The 18,939-nt window shown below is 40.2% G+C and overlaps 2 protein-coding genes across 4 annotated transcripts in view; one reads left to right on the forward strand and one right to left on the reverse strand.

Annotated features, from left to right (window-relative positions):
- unc13a (unc-13 homolog A (C. elegans)) overlaps positions 1-2,229 on the forward strand; it is a 43,811-nt gene extending 41,582 nt beyond the window's left edge. For all 3 annotated transcript variants that reach the window (XM_079350185.1, XM_079350187.1, XM_079350186.1), the window contains 2 exons: positions 519-678; positions 1,180-2,229. In XM_079350185.1, the coding sequence (XP_079206311.1) occupies positions 519-678; positions 1,180-1,468 (449 nt within the window). In that variant the 3' untranslated portion in view covers positions 1,469-2,229. The remainder of the gene's footprint in view (positions 1-518; positions 679-1,179) is intronic.
- Positions 2,230-3,720: 1,491 nt separating this feature from the next.
- Positions 3,721-18,646, reverse strand: LOC306828580 (unconventional myosin-Va; the record flags this gene model as incomplete). The annotated part of the gene is made up of 35 exons (XM_079351101.1): positions 3,721-5,308; positions 5,387-5,467; positions 5,556-5,730; positions 6,099-6,396; positions 6,475-6,607; positions 6,751-6,840; positions 7,184-7,335; positions 7,725-7,856; positions 8,330-8,435; positions 8,802-8,916; positions 9,044-9,144; positions 9,279-9,494; positions 9,600-9,748; positions 9,855-9,948; positions 10,311-10,520; positions 10,635-10,874; positions 10,965-11,121; positions 11,389-11,709; positions 12,421-12,507; positions 12,593-12,690; positions 12,780-12,896; positions 12,994-13,077; positions 13,251-13,382; positions 13,585-13,725; positions 14,797-14,878; positions 14,970-15,238; positions 15,316-15,428; positions 15,610-15,717; positions 15,824-15,905; positions 15,993-16,136; positions 16,251-16,407; positions 16,538-16,682; positions 17,163-17,331; positions 17,775-17,885; positions 18,620-18,646. 35 exons carry the CDS (start codon positions 18,644-18,646, stop codon positions 5,147-5,149), a joined length of 4,998 nt encoding a protein of 1,665 aa, XP_079207227.1. The 3' UTR covers positions 3,721-5,146.
- Positions 18,647-18,939: the final 293 nt, after the last annotated feature.

Consider the following 18,939-nt stretch of genomic DNA (forward strand, 5'->3'; position numbering starts at 1 on the left):
AAAGAGACAAGAGTATTAAATAAATCATATTACTCCAGCTTTTTAAAATGTTACAAATAATTGCATCCACAGAGAGCTGATGAATGTGCATTAACTTGTTCACTTATTACTTTACCTGCATAATGCTGCTTCAGAATAATAAATCCTTTAAGCCACTTTAACAACTATTTCAGATGTACTTTTTTTTGGTCAAAAGTCATAGTTGGAAGCCAATGCATAAATACAATTGAATATTTATACTTTGACTGTGCAATGGCATTGTCATAAAAGCCAGTGCCATTCTTATTTTCAGCAGCTAAAGAACATTTTGAATTGTAATGAAATAAATCAAAATTGTTCCTTATCTCTGTCTGAAATCGTTTGTTCAGCCAGTATTTTCTTGTACTGAATTTTCCTTTCTCTCAAGCATTTTCTCACTTTTCACACATTTTCTCTACCGGCTCTCTATGTGCCTCTCTCTCACCCACACCTTCCCACTCTCTTTCTCTCCGTGTCCTCTCACTCTCTCTTTCTCTCAGTGGTGGCTGCCAATGACCTGAGGTGGCAGACACAGGGAATATTCCGGCCTTTTGTGGAGGTCTTTATCATCGGCCCTCACCTCAGTGACAAGAAGAGGAAGTTTGCCACCAAGTCGAAGAACAACAGCTGGGCTCCCAAATATAATGAGACCTTCACTTTGTGAGTAATTAGGCTAATTATTTGTTGTACTTATTCTTAACCTTTCAATTAAAAATCATGAATTCATATTACTTGTGTACAGTTGGGCCTCATTAGCATAACAATGTTAATTGGCAAGATGATATAGAATTATATCTTCAATAGGTTTTTTTTCATTTTACATTTTTATTCTTTTTTTATTATATTTTATATACTTAGGGGGAATTGTGGCTCCCACTTTGTTATTGTAGAGACATGCTTCTCACACACACAGGCCTGAATTAGGACATGCATTAATAGAAAGATGTCAGAGAGGGTTGTGTGTTCAGGGCTCCTCAGCAGTGCTCAAGAAGTGGTTTGGCACCTCTCCAGCTACCAGACCAACTTCCATATTTTTTTTATCCGCATTGGGGCGATCTTCCGGTTCCCAACCCAAGTGTCTACGGACTGAGCCCCAAATGTTTTACTGATGTCATGTTTTCGTCTTGCTAAATTTTACCTGACTTTCCTTCTTCATGGCAGCACCCTCAGCAGTGAGGTGGGTCCTGAATGCTACGAGCTACAGGTGTGTGTGAAGGATTACTGCTTTGCCCGAGAAGACCGCACAGTGGGCATGTCTGTCCTGCAGCTCAAGGACCTAGCCTCCAAAGGAAGCGCGGCCTGCTGGCTGCCATTGGGTAAACGCATCAACATGGACGAGACGGGCCTCACAGTCCTGCGGATCCTCTCCCAGCGCAACAATGACGACGTGGCCAAGGAGTTTGTCAAGCTCAAATCTGACCAGCGCTCTGCAGAGGAGGGACGCGGCTAAGTGACACAAACAACTAAATTCAACCCATCTGAAGCTCAAACAGATGTGGCCACCTTCTGCCATGGAGCTCCTCTGAGCCACTGCTAGCCACTGCCCTGATGATCCAGTGTTGTAAAAGCACAGAAAAGACAACAGTAACACACATCCAGTGCTGTAAATACACAAATTTCAGTGGAGAGGACAGAGTGCTAAAGAATTCATCACTGATTTCATTTGAAAAAATAGCACCCATCTCGTTATTGTTGTAGATATTATCAGCCATCCTTTTGATGAACAATACATAGATTTTAACTATAGAGTGCATATCAACTTTCCTCTACTCAAAGAGGTCAGTAATGCCATACAACACATACATGTATCCACACAAGTACACAAGTACGCCCTGATTGAAAAGTTAGGGTGAGAGATATCTTGTAGCCTTGAACATTTTTCTTTCTTTCTCACTATTTATTTTCATTTTGTTTTCACCCTTCTTTCTTCTCGCCACTCCCTTCCCTGGCCTGCACCCGTTCAGAGAAAGGCACCACAAGTGCCAACAGATAATCACTGAAATATGCCAAGACCTGCCCCAAGCACAACAGGACCAACTGTCCAACAGATCTGTTGACGACAACAAAATGGCTGCGAAGCCTAAAACATTCCAGATATCACAAAATGGGAACAAAGCAATATTTAGTTACAAGAAATTATTTATTTACTGCTTTCTTCCTCTAAATTATTTTATATTGAAATGATTCTATATATCATTATATATATATATATATATATATATATAAAATATAAAAGATATACAGGTATGTAGTTATTTACAGGATTGGTCGATGGACGTGTGGTACTTGAAAGATTGTCTTTGTCTGTCTTTTGTCCGTCTACCCTGTAACAGAGCACACTGCCTGACACCCACAATGCCTTGTCTTGTCGAGCCTCGTACAGTCTGTCCTTCTCCTGTACAGCAACTGCATAGAGAGATGAGTTTGATGAAAAACATGCCCTGGAGCACTGTGGTTCACCAGACTTTGTTTGTGTAAGTTTGGGTGTATATCTTGTGTGAGTGTGTCTGTACGACGTTCTAATGTTGACCTCATGTAGCCGTCCGTGTTGCCTGTTACTTGCAAATGTAATCACAGGAAGCCATCACGAGCAGAGAGCATCACACAGAGGGGGTCGTTCCCTCTCAGATTAGATATTTTTGAGGAAGTGTTTTTGACTTCAGGGAGGGGAGCTTAGTTTATTTTTGGTCTTCTTTGTGTAACTCAAAACATTCCAATGCTACACAGCCCCTTTGAAAATATACGAAAAGAAGAAAAACGATTACTGCCAACCTTCTTCTCAAAAACTTGAAGATAATTTACAAATCTATATCAGAGGAGATGGAAATAAAAACACAACCTGTATCTGTGGGAGACGACTGATCGCTTATGGTCTACCACCCATGATCTTTAATGATCCCCTGCAGGTGCTGAAGCCCTGCTCTCTCACACTGAGCAGTCAGACCTCTGCTAAAGGGCTGCAGTTCCAGACCGCAACAAGTCTGGATCTGACATTTCAAAGAGGGCCTGCAGTTTAGTCAAGATGTAGGGATTTAGAAGCACATGGTCTTTAAAACACAGTTGATACTCTGATTTTCATTGTATTTTCATTTATTCATGACATGACAGGCATTACACAACAAGGCTTGATCTTAGACTAGGATCTTAAAAAAAAAAAACCTTTCCAGCATGTCCTTCAAGTCACCTTTTTTTGAAAACACCTTTGAAAAAATATTGATTGGTTTATTTATGGCTTTGTTTGTCTTCTGTGGAGAAAAAGAACTCCATGATGTCAAAGATCATAGACTTTAAACATGAGTACGACTCCAGATCGAAAAATAACAGGGTATTTTTTTCTTCTGTTCCTGCCTCTGTTAAGTCGTCACTGATGAGGACCTTCACCCTTAAAGCACCTGATCATCAACTTTTAACTGAACAGGCCCCCTCTATTGAACAAGGTGTAACTGAACTCTATGCATCTAATCTAGAAAAAAAATATCTATGTATACGAGTCATTTTTGAAGCAGTCTCATAATGTTTACATTGTGAATTCTTCTTCTTATATCAGCACACGTCTTTGTCTGATATTTTGTAAATGCTGTCTCTATTTTAATGGGCAAAATATAACAGATGTTGTTGAGATGGAAGTTTGTTCTGACAGTTTTTCAGTGAGGAGGAGCATAGCATGGAGAGTAGTGATCGATTTGTTGCTGCTTTTGGGCGTTGTAAATAGCTCAGATGTAACAAACATGTCAGACTATCTGAAGTGAAGTTTGCTGCTCTTTTGTAGACTTGAATTTTGCTCTGGATGATTGGGCAGTTAGAGATTGTGTGTGCAAGCATGCGTGCTTGTGTGTGTGTGTGTGTGTGTGTGTGTGTGTGTGTGTGTGCCCACTGTGGATATGTAGCTATTATTGGAAGATATAGGAAGGCCATGTACACACCAGAGTTGAATGACAAGCAATTTGCACTCAGATTGCAATCTGATTATTTACCAGGCTTGATTGAGAGCCCATTAAATACAGGCTTTGCTTCTGATTTCAGCACCGGCATTATATACCTTCTTAAAGACTATACAAAGGAAAAGTACCACTTCAAAAGAGCTAAATTTAACATGTCACTCTATTGTGTGTACAAGGTCTTTTATTGAAGGGGACATCTGCACAGTCTTTTAACACTTTAAAACAACAGGTACACAACTGTCACATAGATGGAAATGCCAAGAAAAAGATCTTTCTTTATTGCTGTTGACAATGATACTTCAGTGGAGGGATTTCCTCTTCCTTCAGAGGCTCAGTCTGCGTGTTGGTTGTGTTAGACAGGCATGTTGAATACACACAAGAGTTAAGAATGAGGATGTAGAAGCACAATGAAAAGCACACAGACACGAAGCAGACAGACATGCATGATCCATTCTGTCGAGCTGACCAAGTCTGACACAGACACGCCTACAGACAGACACCCGTTCTGTTATCCAGAAAAGGTGCATGACAGGAACAATTAAAAAAAAAAAAAAGAAAGAAGAAGAAGAATAAAATGTATTGTGCCAGCACGCATAATTATTTGATGTGAACTGCCAATTGTTGTCTCCTTTTATTTTGATATTACATTATTGTTTTCTATTTTTCAAATGTTTGTGAATATATAAATATGTATGACTTATGATGATGTGTAGTGGTACAAAGTACTCGCATGAGAATTTTTTTATACAGGAGATGTTTCTAATTTTTGAGGGTTTTTTTTTAATTCTGGTTGTTCTTATTGGAGGTTGAGGTTACTGGGACTGCAGTCTCATTGTGTTTCTGCTTCCAATAAAATATGTTTTAAAAACTAAAAGAACAAGCCAAAGGTGTTTCCTTGTTTGTAAAACTGCATTCTGTTATTGTGCCCTCTCTAACTCCATGCACACTTTTGAAATATATTTGAATATTTTCCCCCTTTTAGTCTAAGGAGAAAAATATGAACATAATTCTAAGTACAATTCACAAATATTTAAATAAAAAAAAAACACACACAAAAGTTCATCATAAGGACAGAAGGAAGTGATATCAAATGCAAAGGATTCATTAAATTTGGAGTTGTTTATAATATAAAATGTAATGTATTTTCTCCAAAGAGACCCCGCTTCAAAGGCTGGACATACTGTTCTTCAGGCTCTGCGTAGAAAAGAGATCTTGAGGGAGTCGGGGATGACTAACTGCTCAGAATGGAGGGTGGGGGGAGGCGAGTAGGGAAATGTGACAGGAAACACTCGCCTAACATCCATCAGGAGCTGTGGAGGCTGACCGTCAGAGCGCTCTTTAAGGAGGCCCTACAAGAAAAGAAAAGATACTTTAAGACTGATCTGTAAATGAATAAACAAATAAACCCAGTCAGCTGTGGATGATACCTGGACAGTGCGGATGAAATTAAGTGTGACTCTTTCATCGTGGTCACTGTGGGGGGTGTAGAGGGTCAAAATCTTCACAATCTGTCGAGGAATAATTAAGCAGTTAAATACAATTCAAATATAATTTAAACGCTCTTTTCAAAAATGATTAAGAGAGGTAGAGAGCCACCTTCTGGCTGGATAGAGCAGTGCAGGTCTGTACAATAGCCTGTGCATCCACCTCCGTCTTTTTTCCAGCCTGCAACAGCTGAACTGCCTGGATGAGGGGCTCCAGTGTGGCCACAGCGCCCCCTGCCTGCAGACCCCGGCTCCGTAGCCACTCCTCCAGCAGGCTCACATTGTAGCTTAGTGACAAGAGAGGACCATAAAAATGATCTGTTTATATATACAGGTTGAAATAAAGAAGGTGAGCACATTAATATAAACTCAGGTTGAGTCTATCACAACAAATACATCAGCTTTTCAATAAAATCTCCCCTAAAAAAACGGACACAATTATTAATAGAGAAGTAGGTGGGAGTAAAAAAGTTGAATCTCCTTTTTGGATGTAAAAACTGAAGTAACTAGTTATTTAAAGCTTCTTTTCTATAATGTCAGTAATTGTTTATACAAAATGTGTCTGCTAATTGGTAAGCTTCATACATGACTGTATTGTACAAATAATCAATAATGATACTATTCAAGTTTCATTTATGGTCGTTAAAAATTCTACCGAATTTGCATGCCACGACTCCAGGAACACATGTCTTTCCTCAGTAGGAGGCTGTTGAGGGCAGAGGCTGAGATGAGATAGGTGAGCTGGTGAAAGGCCTGCTCCATCTGAGTGAGGGGCAGAGCCTGATGGGTCAGAGCAGAGTGAAGGGCACCCAGCTCCCGCAGCACCGACGCCATAGTGGGAACATCGCCACCTACAGGCCTGGGATCTGATCCTGCTCGCTTTCTGGATGTCACTAACTTTACAGCTGACGCAGACAAACCGGGTATTGTCTCGCTCTCCAACATAGCAGGGACTAAGAGAGAGATGTAAAAATAGGTTATAAGTGGAGAGTATTGGAGAGGAGAACATATATGTCATTTAGCAGTGGTACCTATGAGGTTCTGTAGACGCTTTTCAGTGATGGAGAGGAGCTGTTGATACGCCTGGATGCAGAGGTCACTCAGAGCACGGATCAAGTCAGAAAGATCAGTGCTTAGTGGAATGAGATCATCTGAGTCGAGGGTCTGACAAGTAATCAAGCCGGTCAGTCATTAATAAAGTGACAACAACTACTACAACTATGGATATACAGCAATAAGACTGTTGATTTCAAAGTGCTTTAGGTTACAAATATAATCTCAGTCAAAAATGAAAATAAAAATCCTACCTGTTTCGGAGAGTACTGGGTCAACAGGTCATGCAACAAACAAGCGTTTTTCAGCCACAAAGCTGACATGTCAACATCATTACTATGTTTCTGCAGGGAAAGATAAGACATTAAATAATACAAAAGTATATGGCGGACTTTTTATATGAAATCATGTTTTTAAAAATTACTGTTACTATGTTTTAATCATTTAATAAAAATGTTTTTAAAAATATATATTGGCTTTGATGTCATTAAGTTAGCTGTTTAGAGGCTAGATTGTAGTGGCTGGACACACAACAAGGATAAGACAATCATGTGTGTTTCAAAGTGTTTCAAAGTCAAATGTTTATGAGTCTTTTTAAATGACAACCTGACTGATGTGAGGTTTGCTACTTTAATGCATTCAACCTCAGCCATATGGTGCAGCGATGAAATTGAGACCTCAGGTTACCTTCAGAGCTGCCTTCATAGCAGTGACAGCAGCGCTGCACAGGGAGCGAGCCTGAGTCTGGTCTCCACTGCAGTCGGCATGACGAACACACAGGAAGAGCACTCTGGCAGGAAGGCCAGGAGGCAGAGACAAGGCACTGTCGACACGGATGTCTGGACAACAGCGAGAGAGAACAGCAGTGGCAGAGTGAACACGGTCATGTTCGTCAGCTTTAAGAGCTGGCTGAAATAAAAGTTTATTCATGTGAGTCGTACTAAGAGACCATACAAGGTTACAAAACTGTGAGACCACATTAGCAGTCCAGTAAACTGGTGACACAGTTACAGCATTACACTCAAGTCCCCTCATGTATGATCTAGTACCAAAATACTTAAATTATGTGAAATACTATTACACTTCTTATCATGCTACCTAACGAAAAAAACTAAGTTTAACTAATAATTAAATAAATGTATATATATAGAGAGAGAATCAAATACCCCAGGGATAAATAAAGATGCACATGAAGTGTGAGCACACAGTTGACGGGTATCTGTCTCACCTGCAATAAGGTTCTTAATGAGCTTGTTTTCATCTTTCTTTCTACACTCCAACAAACCAGTGACAGATGCCGGCTTTGGTCGAGATAGAGATGGAGAGGGAGAGGCTTCTGAAGTTAATGACGATGGGAGAACTAGAAATAGAAAACATCACAACACAAATAAATGAGAAAGCAGTACAAGCTAAAAAAAAAAAAAAAAGGAGTAGTACAGTAGGTGTGATGGAAGATACATTAACTGGAATATTGCTGTGCTCAATCATCCTCACCATGCTCACACATAAACCTGGTGAGTAAGAGAGGATAATGGAGCTGTATGTTTTTAATACTACCTATCAAAATGACGATGTTTCTGTAATCTTAAATGTTTACTTTTTCATTTTAACCAGTTTGTTCTCCTTCTAGGAACATTATACTTTTCTAAACCCAATAAAGCTACTGTACATGCTGTAATAAAGAGTGAGACCTTCATAGCCAAACACTTTCTTCCAAAAATGCTTGTCAAAACATAAAATGAACAAATAGTGAGTGAGAAGAATTTCAAACGACAACCTCACATGGAGAAAGTTTGTCTTTAGTAATTAAATATGCTATCTAAGTGATCGTACCGTGTGCCAGGAGTCTTCTGAGTGAGGTTGTGTTCTTCAGCTCCTTCAACTCTCTCCTCAATCTGACACACTCTTGTTCTCTGGCCTCAAGTAGTTCCTGCAGATCCTTTAGACACAAAGACACTTACATGCTGGATTTCTGATGCACACAACAATACTGACTCAAAAAGGAAAGGCTCCATCTTTTAAGGAGTTCATTCACAGCAGCCTTCGTTGATTTATTTAAAGTTTATGACAGCAGGTAGTACATAATAATAATAATAATAATAATAATAATAATAATACATTTCATTTGTTTGACGGTGCCTTTCAAGTCATCCAATGTAACCTTATATAGAATAAAAGCATAAAATAACATCCCAGAATATTTAGGGCAACAGGGGGAAACACACACTCTAGTATGTTTCTTTTAATTATTACATACTTTTTAAAGAGTTTCCTTTATGCACCTAGGATACGTATTCAGAAGTACCTGTCTTTCTGCAGAGGAGGAAGAACCAGAGATCGCCTGACTGAGCTGGAACCTCAGAGCCTCCAGATCCCCTTCCCACTGACTGTACTGACCACGCAGCTGGCTCTCCAGAAACCTAAGACAGACGAGGGGACAGAAGAGATACGGTCACTAAGTGGATCCATCCAGCAGAAATGAAAGCAAAATTGTGAAGATAAAGCAGGCTGGTATTCTCAAAAGGAATATATCATTGACAGACTGACTTGTTGGCCACTCGTACTGCATCGTAAGCATGAGCCAGGTCCTCCGCCTTCATCTTCACTGCTGGGTCTTTGGCTACATCCATCCTCTCCATCAGCTGGTCCTGTCCATGAAAAACAGAAACACAGTTTGACATTTTATCATCCTATCAACTCGATCATGATGGAAGTTGGAAGAGTGCCCAAAGCATAATTAACAGACCAATTTGGACCACTTGTAAAAAAAACATTCTCTCACCATTGGCGTTTCAGAGCTCCACATTGAGAGTTTCCTACCCAAGGAGGGAGACGTCACACTGACCCTGCGGACCATCTCTGGAGAAGAGAAAGCAGATGGGAAGGGTGACAGGGAGAGTGGGGTGAGAGACTGGGGGGAAAGCGGGATGGGGGAGGGAGAGAGAGGCTCCAGGCTAAGACTTTGGGTGGAGTCTGTCCTTCTGTGGCCTTTGGTGCGCTGTGGAGAAAAGAAAACACACACAGACACAGTCTCATCTACCCAGTGGTCTTTTTGAGTGAAACTTACGCGTAATTATTAAAGTGTGTGAGTGTGGTTATAAACCTCAGTGAGCAGACTCATTTCCCTGAGGTTGTCATATCTCTGCTCCAGTCGGGTGAACTCTCTAAGGAGACCTTGATATTTTCTCCTTTCCTCGTCGAGCTCTGCCCTCAGAGCAGCACTTGCCTTAGACATGGTCTCCTGTGCACACTCTGCACCCGTGTAAGAAAAAGTAAGAATACAAAGAGGAAGAGAGAATTACAACGGTAGTTGTGAAGTGCAACATGTATGATGCTACTACTTTAAGTGAGAATCTACCTTCTTGTGATTTTTCTAGTTCAAGCAAACGAGCTGAGAGATCCTCTCTCTCTTTGCAGAAACTGTCTTTTTCTTTCTGCAGCACTTGCAGCTCCTTAAAACAGAAGACAGAATTGGTTGAAGCAATAAACACATGGGAAAAAAAAAAAACTTTTTAAACAGCCAGTATTATTGAATTTCCCTCAGGATCAATAACGTATCTATCTATCTATCTATCTATCTATCTATCTATCTATCTATCTATCTATCTATCTATCTATCTATCTATCTATCTATCTATCTATCTATCTATCTATCTATCTATCTATCTATCTATCTATCTATCTATCTATCTATCTATCTATCTATCTATCAATCATTTCTATCATTTCTATATATCTATTATTTTCCCTTAATAAAACACCACCACCAACATGGTTTGATACGTCATGTTACTCTGTGGGAGGAAAAACCTACTTGTTTTAGCTGAAGGATCTCCTCAGCAGCCTTCTCCTCTGCTCTCCTTCTTTCCTCCAGCTCCTTCTCGCTGATAACGGGAATGGGCTGCACCTTTTCCTGCCTCTGGCTCTCCAGCTTCTGTATTGTGGCCCTCAAAGCGTCCATCTCATGATTGCTGGCATCTCGCTCTGTATTCAGCGTCTCTCTCAAAGTTGCACTCTCCCTTGCCTGGACACAAGCAAACACAACTTTATCATTAGAAAAGAAAAAAAAAATAGATAACAGAATCTTCAAAATAAATTTGACATCCTTGAAGAATCAAAAGATCCAACCCTCACCCACCTCATGGTCTGCTTTCAGCTGCAGCTGCATCAGTTTGACCTCCATGCCTTTATTGAGCTCTCTGTACTTCTCCACTGAGCGGGCTTCTGTCTTAAGCTTCAGCAGCTCTCTTCTGGCAGCCCGGCGTCGTGCACAGCACTGCATGAACAAAACTGCTGCATGTATTCGTCTGTACACCCTCCTCGCAAGCCAACCACGCACTCTTGCCTGGAGCAAAACGGTGGCCCTCTCCACCAGCAACTAAGTGATTGGAACATGGACAAACATTTTTTAAAAAGGGTAAGAAGAGTTTGCTCAACAGTGTGATTAAGTCTGCAATTAAACGCTGACCTGTCTAAATCTGCGCCGTGTCAGTGTGCCCCTGGTGAATGCCTGGATGGTGATGGTGGCTTGTCGGATCATGAGGAACAACTGTCTGACCACGGCCATGCGGTAAGTCTTCTGGATTACTAAAGCAGCCTTGCTGTAGCGCAGAGTCAGGGCCAGTCTGGAGAAATTGAATTGTACATTTTCCGAGTTAATTGTAAGTTTTGGACTATTCTTTTTCTTTCCAAAAATTTCTGTCAACGAATATGTAGTTTTGCTAACAGATACAAAATCATATATATATATATATATATATGGTTATTATTTGTCATTTATGATGGTTAATTTAAGTAATTTAACCTTAAGGAGACAACAAAACACTATAGTAGCCCATCACAACAACAACAAACACAGTATTAATATATATATACAAATGTTATCTTCTCACTGTCTGGCCAGGGTTCCTCTGCAGTATCTCTGTATAGTGACAGTTGCCCAGCAGATCCTGGTGTATCGAATCTTTGCCAGCCATCCTTTCACCCGGCTCTGGATGATCACAGCAGCAAGACGCAGCTTTTCAGCTCTCAGCCTCTCAAGCAGAGCAACCTGTCCAGCCCGAAAAAAAACTTTTGTTTTTCCAAAGCAGTATTGGTCTTGGTCTGGGATGAGCTCAGGAAGAGCCCGTCTGCATGCAGCTTGGGCCTGATCCGGGCTTTGAGGACCTGGTAGAAGAAGACGGTACCTACTGAAGAACTCCTCATAAGTCCACCTGGGAGAAAAAAATATTGGAACCGAAATGTTAGAGAAAGCAGCTTGTGCTCCTGTCCTTTTCTATTTCAATGTAGTCCAAGTAGTTGCATGTAATCCAATTTTAACATCTGAGTTATTACAGGAGATTTTATGCGTTAGTGTTACATTAATCCTTTCCCAGCATCAACGCTCATAGATATCCCTCCGTTATATGATGATTTCAAAAACTGGATACTGAAAGACCTGTTTGAAAAAAAGTAGATGAATAGAGACCACGAACGTGACATTGTTGTTGGTTCCCTTCTCTTTAATCCATGCCTTATGGCTACGAAATGAAACAAATTCAGCTTGTAATGTTGTTATATATATTAACTAGTTAGATACAATTACATAGATACGGGTGTGTTCCTTTTTTTCCTTCCATTTGGTTGGAAAGGTCTACCTTCATGTGGCTTTGATGCATATTTTACTAGCTCTTTAATTATCGTTTTGATGCATATTTTTTCTACATTTATATTTAAATCTATTTTAATTTTTTGCACTGTGTGATTTTCTTCTGCTATCCTTTTTTGCTGCTGTAACACTGTACATTTCTCCGCTTGCGAGATGAATAAAGGATTATCTTATCTTATCTTTTTTTTACAGAAATTCCCCTTCATATGTCTTTAACCACATGACATGTTCTCTTACTGTATACAGTCTTTGCAGAGATTAAAAATAATAAAATCACCTGGATGGATAACCCGCAGCACTGATACGAATTGTCTCTAGCACCCCACAGGCTCTCAGCTGCTGGACTGTCCTCCTTGGGTCAAACCTAATAAAGCAAGACTGTTATATTGCTTGGTGCAAACAATAACAACACAAAACAATAAATCAAAGTTAAACAAGACCATACATACAGAAATGGTTCTTTGAGGTCGTTGGGTTTAATACAGCGAACGTAGTGAGGAGTGGTGCTGTTCAGAGTGTCCATTAACATCTGAAGAGACTGACGGAACTGACGGGCACCAATGCGAAGCAAAGTGAAACAAAACACAGAATCTCTGCCCAATCAAGAAAAACGTATGCAGTAAAAAACCAGCTCACCTGGAAGCCCACTGTGAGTTTGTGCTCCCTCGTGGCTCTTTTTCCTGAGCGAACACTTCCATTGGCCACAGGCGGCATGTTTCCCTGCTGCTGGAACAACTCAGCCACCAGCTCAGACTGACGCACACACACATGGAAACACACATGCAAGTGAGTTCTTTTGTTAGATAGAAATGGTAAGATTCAATACTCTTAACAAATTGCACATGCCTACCTGACTTGCTTTGAGAATGTTAATGAGCTCCTCAAATACAGTGTCTCGGTTCTTGTCCAAAAAGCTGTCACACTCATATTGCACCTTGTTGAGGAATGAACAAAAGGTAAACATTAAGATTCTAAAGCGTTTCATTCTGTTAGCAGAAACATTCATACTTAAAAATAGATATTCTGAGATATTGACTACAGAAAACATGTACTAAAGTTGTTGTTTTTTTTTCTTCTAGTGGTCAAGGAATCAGTGTTTTGACTTACAGTGTCAGCAAAGTGTAGAACAATGAAGGCGCTGTTGGACATGCGAGGTTTTCCAAAGTGAGGGTGGGGCTTGCTGGTCAGGTGTTGATCATACAGCTTCCTCACCCAGCTCCCATCTGAACCTTTGGGCATCTAAACATAAACAGATAATGATGCAAGAGCACATTAGCATAACAGTTTAAGTTCAGAGGAAAGGCCAATTTAACTTGAACATGAGAAGCTAAAAGCAGCAAACTGTTTAACTCAGAGAAAGATAAGAAGATATATCAACAGACAGAGGGAAAAACAAATAATAAAAAAGACTTAGAGTGTGGGAGGGGACAAAATAACCGACCCTGCACTCCTCATCTAACAGATCAAACAGGCCCAGTTGTCCCTCTATAAGGTCGATGCACTGCTGATTGTCACTGAACTCAATCCTGCTCCACGTCAGCTCCTCACGGACATACTCCTCCTGCTCCAAGTGGAACACATGCTGCAAGAAAATCAAAAATAGTAACGTTAAAGGCCAATTAAAAAATAAGACAATCAAGAGGGCTCAAAAGGCTCAAATAAGACACAGATTTATTCTCTGTATTCTGAGATGTAAAAACTGCAAGAAAAGATCAACACAGTGAGGGTGAGGTTGTCTTGTCCATAAAGAGCAACTCTTCACACAAGTTGGACTGTCTCCTTGTTTTCCTCAGGTAAGAGAGACACAGAAGCACTTCTAGATCTCTCCTTTTAAGATTAATCTCTCCCTTCCTTCATTAATTTAATTGTGTTTACCCTTTTTATTTATCTCCTCTTATATGTTATAGCATTTCAATTTATCCCTTCCTGTATTTACTTCACTACTCTCAATATTTTTTTTCCTTTCCTGCTCCTTTTAACGTTTAACTCTCCAGTCCTATGTTGCCTTATTCATTTTACCATCCCCCATTTATCCCTTCTTTTTATCCTTATTTTTAACCTAACGACTAAAGCCTGTTATGTGACGTCGCCCCACTCTCCCTGAGTTTTTAGTTTTTATTGAGCTCTCTCCTGGTTGGTTGCAGGTTTTTACTGGGACATTCTGTCATGAGAATAGATGAATACTTAAATGCAGAGCACAACACCTGCCCCAAGTAATAACAGTTATAACAGTAGCTTATCAAAACCAGTTGTGTGGACATCTGCTGATGATGAGTCTTTCTACCCTGCCAACCGAATTTAGCCTTACATCCTAACAGACACAGTTGCATTGTTTCTTTTACCATTACCTTTGATTACAGTAAAGACATAACCATACTGTAAAACTTAGGGTTAGGGATAGCTTTAAAATGCAAATTCACATGCCAAACAGGAAATAAGAAAATAATAATAATAATAAGAAGAAGAAGAAGCATAATATGGGAACTTTAAACTAATTTGGAGTTTGGAATGATACACTGGAAGGCAGATTGGACTGATTTTTTTGAGTAAAAAAATAAATTATTTGGCAACTAGTTTGTGCAGAAACAATGAGTGAACAATGAGTGTAGACACAAACTAAAGGGACAGTGATTCTACATGTTACACGACTTACCCTGTTGAATTGCTGTTGCAGTTTTTCATTTGCATAATTTATACAAAACTGTTCAAAACTGTTCCGATCAAAAGTTTCAAACCTGAACAGAGAGAACACCTGTCAGCCCAACTTTGTAGCAGCACACTTTAGATCATTTGTTGATTCTTCCAATGCAAATTAGCAGAGCTCACCCATAGATGTCCAGCACTCCAATGAAGGACTTGGTCTTTCCCCTGAGTGTGCATAGCGCAGAGTTGAGCCTCTGGACCGTCCATGTAAACAACTGGCCATAGATGTGTTTGGCCAGTGCATCTCTGGCCTCCAGAGCCTGCTGACCAGTCATGGGTTTGACCAGCATCTCCCCCCCTACAGCCAGCCTGCGGTGACACAGCCAGTGGGCAATCTGAGATCCCTCCAGTCCCAACAGTTTGGAGAAGACAGCCAGAGAGCGGTCGTCAGCCTAAAAAAAAAGTGTGTTTACCCACAACAGATAGACAAAAATAAACAATTAAAATTACAAATAACACCTTTACTCACATCTATGTAACTCCGCTCAGCACTTCTTCCACTGGCTTGGATGTTGACGTTTCCCAGGTGAAGAACAGCTGACAGAATCCTGAAGAGCTCCATCTGTTGGTCAGGCTGCACACCTGCAATTTTTACAAACACTCCCAGAGTTTTTTTTTCTTCTTCTTCTTTTTTTTTTTTTAATTACTTATTTCCATTAGCAAAAGACATCATTCAGCAAAAACAAAAACATCTTCCCTCTGCATCAAACATCAGAGAATTCCCACTGAATGTCTGTGTGTATTGGTGAATGCAATACTGTACCCAGAATGGTGAAAGCATTTTGGGTGCGCTCGAGGTCAGACAAATCATCAGTCCCAGGAATCTGCATCTCTCCTCCCTGACTGGTGTAACGAAAATGCTCCGGTCCATCTGACAAATTAAAAACAACCAAGTCAGTCTGAAAGCAACACAGACTTTATGAGAGTCAATGTGTTAAAGACCCAGTCAACTGAAAAGCATGATAAACAAGCTTCACCCAGTTTAAGGCATCTCATTTCAGGCAGCTCTCTGGAGGCACAGAGCTGGTAAAAGATGTGGTAGTTCCTCTCGGCAGAGGCCTGCCAGGCACAAAAACAAATGAAAGAAAACAATTCATAAATTGAATATTGTTTTACACCAAAATACGTAAAATCTCTCTGACTTACTTGGAAAACAACCCTGGACTTCTCCAGAAGATAGGTCCTCATGTTTGCAGCAATAATGTCCCCTTTTCTGCCAAAGCCAATCTCGATGTACTTCCCAAAACGACTACTGTTGTCATTTCGAGTCGTTTTTGCATTCCCAATGGACTGTTAAAAAAAAAACCAGTACAATAAAAATGTTTTTTGTTTCGAACAAAAACACACCAACCGATCAGAAGATATATATTTCTAACAAAACAAATCTGTTCAATTATCTTTCACCTCCATTATTGGGTTTGAAGCCAGAACCCTCTCCTCCACACTTGTCTGCTGTGACGCTCCTCCAACCACAGCAAAGTATCTCATGGTGAATTTGGCTGAGACTGTTTTCCCAGAGCCAGACTCTCCACTGATGATGATAGACTGGTTCTTTTCCTCCCTAAACACACATACAAAATTAGTTCATAATCCAGTATACACAACATTAAATAAAGCATTAGCAAGAACAGCAAATCATAAGCAAAACAGATGCTGCTGAACGTTTACTTGTATAGAGTTTAAGTACTGACCTGGTCATGGTGCGATATGCTTCCTCAGCCACAGAAAAGATGTGAGGTTCCATGTCACCCATGTCCTGACCGCTGTAAGCGTCGATCACCTCCTCTCCATATATGGGGAGTTGGTCATAGGGATTTATAGCCACTAACACAATCCCTGTAAAGGAAGAGGAAGGGACATCAGCAGGAATGTTTGCCCTTCCATGAATAAATACTTTTTCAATGCCTAAATACAATACCTGCCTGTTTAGAAAATGTACCCAAAAAGTTTTGAATAATACAAGTAGTTTTAGTTGGTAATACCACAGTAAGCAGTTAGAGGTCAGAACATGTCACTAGATATTAAACAATAAAAAAAAGCCATCTTTAACCAGAATGGCATCATCTTAAGAACATAAATATGAAATAACAACTTAAGTACAGTAGAGGGAAGCTGCCTCTCTGGCTCAACCTCTGCCCTGTCATAATAAAAGTTAAAATGACGAGCTATAATCAAGCAGATAAGAGCACACAGAAGCTGCCTGTTTCTGGCTATTTGCCAGCACACACCTAACGACTGTCAGTAACTCATGTTGTCTCCCATTGTCTCTGCCATAAACGGTATAGCTAGTCTGCTTCTTCTTTCTTCAGTGCTCACCACAGTATGTGTAGATGCTGCTGTAGTCCAGGAATCGAACCCGCAGGTTGTGCAGGACAGCAGGTTCATGGAGGAAGCTGAGAGCTGTGAGATCATTTTCCCCCTCCAGGATGGCTGGGTTTCCCAGAGGCGGAAGATCTGAGATGGGCCCCACTGGGTACTGGACCTCCTACCAATAGAGAAAAGGGAAATTAGTTATTGTGGAATGCTATGAGAAAGTCCACTATAATGACAGTAGGACAGTCCGTAGGAAATCACGTCTCCAATTCAAGCCCTATTATTCAACAAATACGGAATTGATACTGGGAGCTGGAGAGGAGGCGGTTTTATTTCCTGAGAACTGCCAAGGTGCCCTTGGGCAACTCACTGAATGCCCTATGGCTCAAGGGAACTAGTTTCTGTGCAGCCCACTCACTCTTAAATCTCTCCAAAAAATTTATTTCAGTGGGACCTTACTGCTCTTGTGTGTAGTATTTCCAGTCTATACATGCGTGTAACATGATGTCTCAAATCAACAGATTGCAAAGTTGAAATTCCCCTTAGCCTAAGGAATTAATAACGTAAATATACAATAAAAGAAAGATAAGATGAAAACAACTCTGCATGTCCCACCTGTCCATTAGAGAGCTGTAGCTGTAGATATTTATCTCCAGGACTGAAGTCCTGCAGGAGCAGGGCAGACACCCAGACTGCATCTGGATCAGGAATCCAGACACTGGCTCCCTAACAAAGGAACAGATCATCAGAGGTACATGTGAAACTGTAACAGACACTATACTGAATAATTGATATAGAGATATGCATGATGGACACACTTTGCATGGACTTTAAGTCAGCTCAGGAAAGAAGAGATTTTCATTTGCATGACACATCAAGAACATTAAGACATTGATGACAAGCCTATCCTTGCCTCACCCAAGCAAGAAGTTTGTCAGTCATCAGCATAAAAGCCTCTTAAACTGTGTTAAAAATTAACACTGGTCATCCTCCTCTGGATTAGTCATTTTGAGTTATAATAAATTCTGAAATCCTTTATGAATGTGTTGATTTTACAATGACATTCAATCCACACTTTACCAAAGCTTTAATTTGACTGAAATAAGGATTTAATCACACATGTACTTTCTGCAGGTTAATTCAGATCAAATCTCTATATCCATATATATATATATATGTTTGGATCAACATCACACAAAAATCAGGAAATGTAATTTTTAGGACATGAGTTATGAAAACTCACAAACCTCTAAAAGGAAGACGCAAATATATACAGGTCATTTAATCAGAACATTTGATCATAATACCTTATTAACATTGTTCCTAATGTTGTCTAACATTGAAGTAATTACAGCTCTTTTAAGGGTAACTAGTAAAGCAGATCTTAAATCCTTGATGGACGTCCCTACTGTGTACCTGAGAGTAACCAATGGCACATCACTTTAAGCAAACAATCTTACCTTGCTGTATAGTTCCAGTGAAGCCATCTGTTGAAACTATTTTAAAGCATGCAGGGAAACATCGAGGAAAACCAAAGGTTGGTAATATCTACATATCACTGTGTAGGAACAGCCTGTCCTCCACGCGTTTATAGAAGAGCCACTTTGTGTCCTCTGGTGTCAATCCTTTGTACTTTGTCCTGGCTCTCACAGGAGCAAAACGACTTTCAAGTTAACTGCTAATCTAAGGGAGGATGCAGCAGGTGGTTGGACATGTTGCTTTTTGAAAATGTGCAGTATGAGTCATGGCTTCAAGGAAAAGGGGTCAACTACTTTTTGTT

Source organism: Symphodus melops (assembly GCF_947650265.1).
Source record: "Symphodus melops genome assembly, chromosome: 8".
NCBI lineage: Eukaryota > Metazoa > Chordata > Actinopteri > Labriformes > Labridae > Symphodus > Symphodus melops.